A 12,500-nucleotide genomic window follows, 5' to 3' on the forward strand; every position below is an offset into this window, starting at 1 on the left:
GAACAGGCCTATCTCAGATCAGCTCAGCTAGCACTACATAAATTCTAAAAACACCGCTGAACTACCATTAACTCATTCCTTTCACACATGATGTGCACTTCTGCGAGCCTCATTTACAGGGCAGCATGGGCCCAAAGCTGCTATAAGGTGCTACGGTTTGCATTACAAGCTGAAAAAAGTGTACTCGACAAACAAAGCCAAGATTCTGATCTTCAATAAAAACTGGACTATTTCTGTTTGGTAAAAGGTGCCAGGTCACATCTGAGAACGTTCAATTAATGAGACAAACCTGCCAGAAGTTCCTGAAAGACTTGGTTCTCTTTTATTTGCAGTGAGCATGTTTTATATTTTCATCATATCTATACTGAATAAAATATCAATATTATATATATTTGTCCATGGATGCATGTATCACTTTTCATAATGAAGCAAAATTTGCTAGTGAAATGAGGGTTTTTGCTTTGCTTTTGCAACTCTATTTAACCTGCGTCAAGGATAAGTGGCCGCCTTGTTTTTGTATCACTGAGCTGCATGCATAAAAAGCACGTACTACGTGTTTGTGTAAGGAACTAGGAAAATCAAGGGAACCCAAACATAAAGGGTAGGCTTGGGGCATAAAGACTAATTTAATGGGTGGGATACACAGACAACTTTTTAAGGGCTGAAGATGAATAAAAGGGATTCAAAGGACAAGTGACAGTCATGACAAATTGTTATAGGTCCTTACTGATACCGTCTACAATGCTACACTGTCTAAAATGGTGTCAGGGGCTTTTAGGTCCTGTTACAAACTTGCTTGAGGTTTGGTCCAGTCAGCCAGCCAGCCAGCCAGCCAGGAAGTCAGTCAGTCAGTCAGGCAGACAGGCAGCCAGCCAACCAGTCAGCCAGTGGTTTCAGATGTGGTGACTGTGGTGGTGTAGATGTGTCTGCCTGAGCTCGGTCTACTTCCTGTGATTAACCCATTCAGAATGGCTTGAGGATATCCTTCCCTCTTCCTCATCCTCCCCTTTCAGTCTACCTCCTCCTGACTCACACATTCCACACTCCAACATCATCATTTCTACAGAAGAGATAGATAGGGAGAGGTATATGAGGACAACTGCGTTTGCCCCTACATTGTCTTCCTGCCTCGCCATACAGGGAGGCTCTCTCTCTTTCTCCCTCACTCTGCTATCCACCTCTCTCACCCCGAATCTGCTGCCAGAGCCAAAGGACATCCTTCGTTCCCCCCACATCTCTCTGCACTCCCTCGCTTCCTCTTTCTCCTGCCTGGCCTGGCTTGCCCTGCTGTGGTTCAAGTGTGTGACAGACCCCTTTTTCAACGCTAAAAGGAAACTCCTGACTCTGCCAAGGTCACCGCTGGCAAAGGAGCACACAGCAGCCACCACACCTACACTCATTCTTACCCCTCCCCACCCCTCTTCTCTTTGGTAATTTTTACTTGCATACACTCCCATGGCTCCTTTTTAAAATATTGAGTGTTGGGCAGTGACTGGAAGAGGAATTCTACTCGTCTAGTCTTGAGGGACTAAGAAGTGACAGAATCAGAGAAATGATGAAAAGACTACGCTACCACTATATCAGGCGCTGCAGCTCCTCTAGGATAATGTGAACACATCAATGTTTTTTTTTCTCAATGAACCATTTCCCACACATAATGCAAGGGTCTGCAATTTTCCTTGTTACTGCACTTTAACTGTAGACATGCACTGGGATTTTAGCAAGTCTGACCAATTCTCAGCTGTCAATTAGAGGCTCATATTGCACAGATACTGCTCTTGGTTCGAAAACAATGACCATACAATATCCGCTTCTTGAAACATTTCATAAATGTCTTTTACACTAACAAACAGTCAAGATGTCAAATGCAGCAAAATAATTGTTTGCAATCATAATAGACATATTTATGCAGTGCTAGAATTAAAATAGCTAAGGGAAGTTACATTTCATTTCCTATCTAAAGCCGCCTTTTCTGACCTGAGAACAAAGTGGTGACTAAAGGGCACATATTGTAAGCAAGCAAATATATTGTCGACTTAATACATACTGCACTAGAATCTAAACACACACAAACCCACATTGGCTAATGTGCTACATGCCATCCACGTGGAGAAAATGTAAGTTAATGTTCAACAACCATTGGTCAAATATGCACCATATATGTATCAAGCAGAAACATCACTTTGTCACAAACACTGTCTCTACGTCAAAGATAGCCACCTGACTGATGTGCTTAGTAAGATCAATCGTGTCATTTCCTCTCACCCCCTCCTCCATTCCTTCTGTATCTATCCATCCTCTGTGTGTTGTGTTTCTACACGTGCCACAGGCTCAGTCTCTGAGAGGATTAGGCGGGTTTGTGCTCCTTCATAAGTAAGCAAAGAGTCCCTCCTTTCCTCTCGCCATCTCATTTTGGCTCGCTTCCCTTTCTACTATTTCCTCTGTTCTTTTCCCCCTCACACACTTTTTCCTCCATTCGTTCATCTTTCTTTCAATTATCTGCTGTTTCCAAGCCTCTCCCTTCCTTTCTCATGAGTACCAGCTAATCACTGTCCTGGCACTGCCCCGTACTGTGCCTCCTGCCAAGGTGTCGGTGCTCAAACTATGTACCTGGCACTTGCTAGTTCAAACACCTGTGATGTGTTGCCACCATGGGCCAATCAGCTTGATCCTATCAGGTCACTTAGACACCCATTCACAGGAAGCAGATTTTTAAGTTAAACCTTGACTCACTTACTGGCTTTTCCATGTTATTCTGATCACGTCCATGCATTTAAAATATACTTAAGAAAGCACAACAACCAAACACAAGAAAACCTTTTTGGAAGAGCTTTTACTTTGCACACCGAAATTCATTTCACATGAAACCAGATTAGTTTGGAAAACAGATTAGATAAATTAGATTGTCTTTTGAAGGAACTACATTCATAATGTATTTCCTCATACTGAAAAGCAACATCACTTCTCTAAACTCAAACACATGTGTGTTGAGGTGCTGAATACATAAACATAGACACAATAATGTCTCTTTGCTAGCTAAAACAAATGTCTATGAACCTGCCTGGTCTCTGAGAACAACAATGTAAAACCTGCATGGTCTTTGTCTAGGTCTCTGTCGCAGACACAGAGGACTGTTTGATCTAGGCCAAACAGCCCCTCACTGACAGACTAAACAGACCGCTGGCCAGCCAGGCAGCATTACACTCCCATTGGCTCATCACACATTCCCCACCCAATTAGAATTCCACTCATACCTGTGGGGGCGGGGCACAGTTGGGGGCAATAACCTCTGTCTGCATCCATACAGAAAGAATGGATGACTGACAAACACTACTTGTCTGTCTGTCTGTCTCACACACACACACACACACACACACACACACACACACACACACACACACACACACACACACACACACACACACACACACACCACACCACAGCACAACACAACTATAACCTCAAACATCAAATACACTAACATGCTCACATTCTCTTGAGGACTAATACTCTTAAGAGATACTGATAGCTTTTGCCCTGCCGAAGAGACAGAAAGAGTGAAACGTCGATCAAATCTGCTGCTTATGCTTGCTGTCCAAAAAGAATACATGTTCTTCAATCCAAGTTTGAGAAAACGACAGATGGAAAGACATACAGCAAGCTGTAGACATTTTAAGACAGAGGGGCAGGTCATGCAAGCATTTCTGGACAGCACCGCTTCTCAGAATTGCAACCATCACGATCATACACTTGACTTCCCTTGCTTTCACTCATCAGCAGCTCTAGAAACCGTTTCTCTGTCTAGCCAGCAAGGTCTAGTGTGCGTTTGCTTGACTGTGAACCAAGAGAGCAAAGGACAAGGCGTCTGCCCGCCGGCATAGGGTGGTCATTTCCATCTGAATAGAGGCCCCTAAATGCCCAGCTGGGTTACAATGCCAGCTACAGTAAAAACCATTGTTCCAGCTGTGTGTGCGTGTACTCCCCATCTGCCCTCTGAGCCTCAGATAACAGAGGAGAGTCTGACCCCTGAGCGAACAAAACGGAGATGAGAAACCCAAACGATCAAAAGAAAAACGATTCAGCCAGGATTTCCTGATTGAGACGAAGTTAAATATGCCATACATTTGTCTTGCTTAAGAGGACGAAGCGAAATGACAAATCAATGGCCATGGATAATCTAGGCTACCATGTCAAATCTGCCGACGGATCGATTTTCAGAGAGGCCGCGGCTCAACAGTTGCTTTCACTCGCCGAGCTCTGCTCATCGGGTCAAGCCATGGACTCGGTTGGTCACCCCCCCAAAATGGGTGTAGGTTAGCTAACTAGCGTTCAGCGAGCGACGTTAACTTGACCAACAAAATACGCTAACGCAAGCCACCAACGCCAAGCAAGCGTTGACAATTAGCGAACTTTCAAAGAATGATTATAAGGTTATGTGACCTGTAGTGTATTTCGAGCTCAGAAATGCTCAGTGGCTAGACTACAGCTAGCTAGCCGGCTGCTCCGGTCGGGTAGCGTTAATTCCCATGTTATCCCAATGCTCGTTCATTTAGATAGCACTGCAGCTAACGCGCTAGCACAGCTATTGCTATATTTATGATATAAAAAAAACCCCGAATGCTTGAGCAATTAGCTGGTAGCGACGAGAATACACAACGACAAGTACGGTGGCTCATTTGGTTTCACCTAAATATCAACAGATTATCGAACTGGTCCATATGTGAAATATATTAAGCGCTTACACTCCCCTGATTTTACCTGTCAGACGGATTTTGATGCTGGACCCGTTTCGTCGAGTCCCAGGATTCGACATCACTCCGGGAAAAACGATCACACAAACTTCCCCGCTGGAGTTGCCCGAAAACACAATTTCACAACCAAGTCGGAGTATACCTAGCTACGGTGTAAAAATGGGTGGTTTGCGTTGGTCTTCTCTACGGGTAAAAATGTATTATTTCATCGCAAAGTCCCTCGTTCCTTCGAAACCCAACAACACAGACGAACATTTTCGGGCTGGCTCAAATGCGTTCTGACGTCACACTCTTACGGCACTACATACGTGCGCGCTTCCGGAAAGCGTGGGCGTGCTTGTGAAGTTCAGGAAAGACCCTGGAAAGGGATTTCAAAGATCCAGCTCCTTGCGCGCACATACTTAATGATTTTGTTATGGCACTGAATTACAGTAACAGTTGCATAGTAAATACACTAATGTTGCGCTGCTTATTTGTAGCCTCTTTAATTATGGAGCCAGAAAAGTCAAATCAAGCCAATTTTATTTGTATAGCCCATTATCACAAATTACAAATTCGCCTTAGTGGGCTCACCCCGTCTTTAGACCCTCTCATTGGATAAGGAGAACTCCCTTAAACGAACCCTTTAACAGGGAGAAAAAAATAGGGAGAAACCTCAGGGAGAGCAACAGAGACAGCACCCCAGCTATCCATATAGTTAAATGCCCCCCCCCCCCGTTAACAATACCAATCAATCAATCAATCAATCAATCACTCACTCAATCATTCAATCAAGTTGCATTTTATATAGCGCTTTTCTAGCTGCAACAGCCACTCAAAGCGCTTTACAGTTAATTAATACACACACACACACACACGTAATCTTCTGCTTTTCTCAGAAGCTTCTGAAGTTGTTCGTCATCATATGATTAGAACAAATTGGCAAATAGTATGTTTAATGCTGTTTAAACTGATTTTTCTCCTTCATCAAAACTTTCTCCTTGTTCCAATTGTGTTCAAATTGACCGGTCTGCCTGAGTTAACTAGTTCAGTCCAAGCAGAGGTAATGAATAGTAAGTAAGGAGGAAATGACGGTGGAGAGGATGGAGACTATGGGGTTAAGAGCAAGGGGAAGCTGGTTAAGGACTGGGGCTGAAGGGATTTGGCTCTTTAGTAGCATTAGGGTTAGCTGGCAGCAGCATTAACTGGTTGAACAATAGACCCTTACATCGGTCTGTTAAGAGGACACAATAAATCCACACAAGCAGCAAAACACGTCGCCAGCAGGTTCAAGGCAAATGCACTCTTTCTCTTACTTTCTGGCTTTATCTGTCATTATCTCCCTGTGCCCATTCACACACGTTTGTCCCTATATGTCCCCTTTCTCTGGTTTTGTCTCCATTACCACACAACTCCTCATTCCTCCTCCTGGCTTGTGTTAGTGTGTAATTGTATGTTTAGCTATGTCAACACCCCACAGGTGGCAGTAGTAATGGCAGAAGCAATCTTAAAAGACCCCATTTAACACACACACACACACAAACACACACACACACACACACACACACACACACACACACACACACACACACACACACACACACACACACACGTTGGCTTCACTCTGCAAAACAGTTTCGCACAGCTTTTAGTAGATGTGTGTGTGCGTACGTGCATATGCATATGCATGTGTGTGTTTAAGTCTAACATGGTGTGTGTCTCCTCTCAGTTGTGTTTATTCAAAGTGCTGTTGGAACCCCTGGGATTGGCTGAGTGTGTTCACCGCTACTTAGAGAATTCCCATCATAGAGACAAATTTAGCATTGCCATGGGGTACATACACTCATCTTAATTCACACACACACACACACACACACACACACACACACACACACACACACACACACACGCATGCACACAAATAATGCAGATGAAGTCATTCTTTGTAGAACACAATTGGCATATCCTGCTGGGTGCCAAATGAGTTTGTTTTGCACGAAAAAAATCCAAATGGTTTAAATTGTGGCGAAAAACAGGCGAGAGAAACACACACCACTAGGTGAAGGATAGAGAGCGTACATTAGTCAGAAAGTGTTGTGATTTGGTCTTTGGACTCAGTGTCATCTCAGAAAATCCCTCATGAAATAATTTAAACCAGGATGAATAAGGCTTTAGAAATCTGAAATACTCTGTTCTTATTTGAGTTTAACGTGAGCATGAAGGGGAGAGGGAAAGATAAGGACTAATTATAACCATGAACTATCCCAGGAAAAAGAGAGAGAGAGAGAGAGAAAGAGAGCGAGAGAATGTTATAACCAGTTATGTCTGCTGTCTCTATTATCACCCCCTCTGGAGGAAAAAGATGAACAGCTGTTGCAGTCCTTGGGGAGTGAGGAGGACTCGCAATCCTGGCCAAGATCTAAACTGTGCATTGGAACAGATCAACACAATTTAGAGCGCTGTACTTTTCCTAATGTGAAAGCGGTAAACTACTCTTAACCTGCGGCCAGAATCCCTGAAACTGGGCTGCTGAGACCCTTTCGATCCCGATACTAGCGGCAACGAACAGCAAGAAAGCACAACAAATGCAAACTGAACCAGCACCCCAGAATGATGGGCTCATGCCAATGCATCATGCAAATTTTGCCCAAACTTGATTCCTCTTGTGAAGGACTTGGCACAGTGCCCAGTTCAAGTCTGCCTCAGCAAATCCATTCATAGTTCCACCATACCCTGTGGAATCCTTGATGGCCACAGTTTCTGGGTAGCTGCTGGTGGACAGGTGCTGATAAAAGCTTATTATTATTATTTTGAAATGCAGTCATTTGAGACGCTACCGTGCATTCGCTGTTGTTGCTCTCTGAAACACTTCCCTCCAACGTCAGCGCTGCCAACTCGGCGTCTTAAAACCTTTTAAATCATCTTGAAACCATCTTTTACTCCTGTGCTTTTTTTGTTGTTGTTGATGATATTGCTTTTATTTCCTGTGTTGGTGGTGTTCTACGTGAAGACTCTCTCTGTTTCTGCTCCTTTATTTTGTTTGGTGTTTTATTATGTGGTCATTGTACTTTTATTATGTGTTTGTTTGTTTTTTTTGTTTTTTTTACTGTGACGCACCTTGTAACTCCGGTTTTAATAGGTGTTGTGTGAATAAAGGCCTACATTGTTTTATTCATGAAAATGATGATTTTTAAATGTCATCGAGTTAAAGATAATGATAAAAGTTGGTCTTTTTTTGGGGCGCAGGGGAAGTACTCGCTGTAAGTCATCGGCAGCATTGCAGCCCGGTGGAATGATTATTAAAAATGAAACAGGTGGAAGAGAAAAATGTTCCCTTTTTTTTCATCACCATTCATTCAGTCTGCCTCCGTGAGTCAGTGGTTTTAACTTCAGATGCCTTACTCATCCCGTTCCCAGCGGAGAGACGGAGAGAAAATGAATGATGTGTGGGTACCGAGGCATGGAAGGATGGGGAAAAATCCGGGCGTGGATGGGTGAAGGTGGCTGGATAGAAAGAGTGATGGGGTGTAGAAAGGACACAGTTGGGGCCTGCAAAATGGCTTTCCAGGGAAATCTAAGTGGACGGAGGCAAATTAAAAGAATCTCCAAATCCCGGGCTGAGACTGCTCTGACCCTGCGAATCGCCGGGACGAGGCCTCAGGGTAATGGCTGGTTTTAGACTTGTGACCATATCAGGAAGGAGAGGGCCTGCTATATAACAGCCTGGTCTCAGCAGGCGCCCAGAGTCCTCCTGAACCTTCTTCTGCCTCCTACATCGGTAAGTCACCGCCAAAATCCACACTAACCCTTGCTTTAGCTGACATGGACTCGAAACAAAGGATGTTCATGGCGAGCGTTTCGATATCTTGAGAGGACTCAAAACCTTGCGGCTCATCTACGCGGCAGAAGCAGTACATTCTGAGCAGGTCTGACAGTCCGTACATCCCACAGAGAGCTCCGGTCTCGTCTCATATCATCTGAGCTCCTACGATATCGCATTTCATCTTGTTCCAAGAATCATTTACTCACCACGAGCTGGTGTCTGAATATTTATCTAGAGTTATCTAACGGTGTTATCTAATCTTGAAAAAAGGGTATTTTTAGACGTTTGGATAAGAAAGGTTGTTGCGGCGAACCGCTTTAAAGGGTTTTGTCTCATTTTTGCATGATTAAACTTGAGCTATGCATCAGAGTAGATAAAATATATTTGACTAAATCCAATTTAACTTGTTTCAAGATTTCTGGTCTCTCAGGTAAACAGGTGATTTTATGTCGTTTCAACAAATCCCACCCATAGGTTGAAATAGTTCACTGCACTGGCAGATTATTTTGTTTGTCTTGGGGAGACTCTATATTAAATTTTGTCTCAATTTCGACGTGGCATTTTGGCGATGTGTTGAGTCTCTCGCTTACAATTTGTTCCGGCACTCCAGCTGTGCTGCTAATGAGTAATCTTGTTTTCTGTGAGTCATATGGTCTGTGGGTCTATCTTCTGTGGTCTACATGATGTACAAACGCACCTCCTGCACAGAGTGCTCGAGCTCTTCTGTATCTCACATCTCCTTGAGAGAGTCAACCGACCACGGCAGGATGTAGCTATCGATTTATGTCATCCGATGTCGAAAATCTTTTCAGCAGAAAGCCATTTTAGACAGCGATTCATCTGCGCTGTCACCCAATATATTGCCACTCGTCTCATGTGAAAACCAACACAAGTAGGCATCTATCTTTTAACCAGTCGGGGTCCCCTTCTCACCAGTGGTATTAACATCCTCTTTTTGTGTGTGTGTGTGGGCCCTCTCTGTCCCAAAACATCCGCTGACCAGTGAGTGAGTATTTTGGGCCGGCCAGCCACTTGGTGTGTGTGTGTGTGTGTGTGTGTGCGTGTTGGTCGTTGTAGCCGCAGCCATGCCGGGTGCATACAAAGGAGAGTGCGGGGACGATGTGGACCCCATGCCATTCCTGGCTCCATCTGAGCAGGAGCGCCTGGATGCTATGAATAAGTCCTATGATATCAAGCGCTCCTGCTGGGTCAAAGATGAGAAGGAGGCTTTCATTGCTGGGGAGATTCAGTCTGAGGACGGAGACAAAGTCACCATCAAGACCAGCAGGAACACTGTGAGACTGACAATGAAGCTATGCATGTTATCTTGAATATTGTGTGATAGTAAGCCCAATTCCTTACAGTGTTGTTAACATTAATAAGTGCAAAAATGTCTCTGCATGCAATTAAAAGGATGCAATTAGAATATTTGAAACAGCATCATTATGAGAGTAAGTGCTGACGTCAACTTGCTCTAACCAAGTTTTAAGAGTTAGGGCATGGCTATGATGATGATGATGATGATGATGGTAACATTCATAAGGATAATGGTGATGGTGTCCTCCTCCGTCTTCAGACGGTGACGGTGATGCGGGATGATGTTCAGCAGATGAACCCTCCTAAGTTCTACCAAGCCAGTGACATGGCCAACCTCACGTTCCTCAACGAGGCCAGCGTCATGGACAACCTACGCAGCCGCTACGTCAACATGAGGATCTATGTGAGGCCGCTAAGTCGCCTACTAATGCCGTGTCACACCACCAAAACCCACACTAACCAATTTCGACATTCTGTCAAAAAATCTCGAGTGCGGCACAATAAAACATTCAGTAACAAATTTTTATTTTTAAGTGACTAATATTATGGTTTTTTTCCATACCTATATCCACTATTGTTCTCAACGGTCTAAAGAGCTGTGAGGGAGTGGTCTAGATCTAATTAATATTCATGAGCTGACCTTTGAGTGCGAGTACAAGCAAGGGTTGACTGTAAGGGTGGGTGTGGTTTCATCATTTGAGGATTTGATCTGATTGGCTGTATGTAAATTAAGTCTGATTACATCACGAGTAACAGAAATCAATATCAGCTGAGAGAAGCTGAACTAAGAGGAGCTCTTCCATCAAGAGAAAACGCGAATTCTATCTTTCCTACAAATATATTTTTTTAATGGTCGAAAGAGACGGTACAGATAGTCCGAGGTGGTGTAGCGGTCTAAGCGTCGGCTTTGTGTCGATGCAGTTGCCCACTGGGGACCGGTGTTCGCGCCTCGGTCTCGTCAGATCCGGCTATGGCCGGACTCGATGAAGCAGCAATATTTGGCAACGCTGTCTTCGGGAGGGGGCGGAGTCGTCTTGTGTTCGTCACATGAATGCGTCTCGGGGTGTGTCGGAAAAGCAGTGGTTCGGCCTGGAGTCGCCTTGTCACGGAAGCGGCGAGGCGGCTCCTTCGGGACAGCCGGCCGGAGGCGAATTTACGAATCCTACTATGGCTACGCCAAGACCCGCCCTACTCTGTCTGTGATTGGCTAACCCTATCCCTAACCCCACCCTAACCCTAACCTTAACCAACCTAACCAACGGAGACAACGAGTACTAGCCAATCAGAGGCATCGGGTCTTGGCGTGGCCATAGTAGGATTCTGGGTCTTGGCGTGGCCATAGTAGGATTCGTAAATTCGCGGCCGGAGAGATGCAGTTGGCGAACGCACGCAGTACGAGGGTGGGTGTTTGAACTAAAATAGGGAGCGTTTGGCCACTAAATTGGGGGGAAAATCAGAAATAAATTTAGAAGAAAGAGACGGTACAAAATGAACGATGAAAAAAATTATGTTAGAAAACTTTAGCGTTTCAAATTCAGTCCGACCTTCAGAGGAGAGCATCAAACGGCAATCAACACATACAGTACTGACTTCATGTACATGGTTAACATCATAGCTCCTTTTTGGATAATTGTTTCGAAAGCACTTTGCAGCAATTGAGAGGGTACAGTGGCTGAGGGGGGGGGGGGTAGATGCACGAGAGAGCAATGCCACAATGTTCATGACCCAGATTTGCACCCTCAGTGTTTTGAATGCATGGCATGCACTTAAGCCCGCTGGGCCAATAGGATGCCGGCCTTAACCCCTTTGTGTTTGCTTCCGCTTTCCAGACCTACTCAGGCCTCTTCTGCGTGACCATCAACCCATACAAGTGGCTGCCCATCTACGGTGCTAAAGTGGCCCAGATATACAAAGGGAAGAAACGCAACGAGGTTCCCCCTCACCTCTTCTCCATCTCCGACAACGCCTACCACGACATGATGATGGGTGAGGGAAAGTGTGGGGTGTTAGGGGCGGGTGTGAGAGGCTGAAATGTGATGAGGGGGGGGGGGGGGAACGGCGTTAAGGGTTTTGGGGAGAGATGATATAAAAATGTCAGAAAGCAGAACGACAGACAATAAGCATGAAATAGTGAATAGTCAAGAGGGATGTCTGGACTGAGGAGGGTGGGGGTGAGGGGTGACTTGGGATCGGGAGCCACTGAAGATGATGATGGTTGAAAGTCATTATGGAGTTGATGACGGGGATTGGGAGCGAGAGTGTCTGTTAGAGGCTTTGCATCCAATTTATAAGCGGTGTGTGAACCGTTTGGGGAGTAGGGAATTCTTTAAAGTCATTGTGTTGTATCAGGGGAGGGTTCACACCTGTCTGAGTGCTCATAGTGCTGACAGAGAACGTCAGCAGGCCTCTGATCTGCTCAGACAGGCATCAACGGTGAATACTCCTCAGTCTCTCTAATGCCCTCTCCTCTCCTCTCCTCTCCTCTCTTCCCTTCTTTCTTGCCATTGCAGAGCATGAGAACCAGTCTATGCTGATCACGTAAGGACAACAACCTTTTTTTCTTTTTTTTCAGTGCACAAAGGGTCTTTTTCTCTCCACGGTCCCCGGCAAACGATTCATCAATGTCCTGC

The 12,500-nt window shown here is 44.9% G+C and overlaps 2 protein-coding genes across 3 annotated transcripts in view; one reads left to right on the forward strand and one right to left on the reverse strand.

Moving 5' to 3' along the window:
- smurf1 (SMAD specific E3 ubiquitin protein ligase 1) overlaps positions 1–5,010 on the reverse strand; it is a 22,217-nt gene extending 17,207 nt beyond the window's left edge. For both annotated transcript variants that reach the window (XM_056287817.1, XM_056287816.1), the window contains exon 1: positions 4,759–5,010. In XM_056287817.1, the coding sequence (XP_056143792.1) occupies positions 4,759–4,813 (55 nt within the window). In that variant the 5' untranslated portion in view covers positions 4,814–5,010. The remainder of the gene's footprint in view (positions 1–4,758) is intronic.
- A 4,628-nt stretch (positions 5,011–9,638) lies between these two features.
- Positions 9,639–12,500, forward strand: part of LOC130119983 (myosin-16-like) — a 30,921-nt gene continuing 28,059 nt past the window's right edge. Inside the window, exons 1-4 of the mRNA XM_056288595.1 lie at positions 9,639–9,848; positions 10,130–10,273; positions 11,700–11,856; positions 12,381–12,408. Of these exons, the coding sequence (XP_056144570.1) occupies positions 9,639–9,848; positions 10,130–10,273; positions 11,700–11,856; positions 12,381–12,408 (539 nt within the window). The remainder of the gene's footprint in view (positions 9,849–10,129; positions 10,274–11,699; positions 11,857–12,380; positions 12,409–12,500) is intronic.

This window comes from Lampris incognitus, chromosome 10, assembly GCF_029633865.1.
Source record: "Lampris incognitus isolate fLamInc1 chromosome 10, fLamInc1.hap2, whole genome shotgun sequence".
NCBI classification, from domain to species: Eukaryota; Metazoa; Chordata; class Actinopteri; order Lampriformes; family Lampridae; genus Lampris; species Lampris incognitus.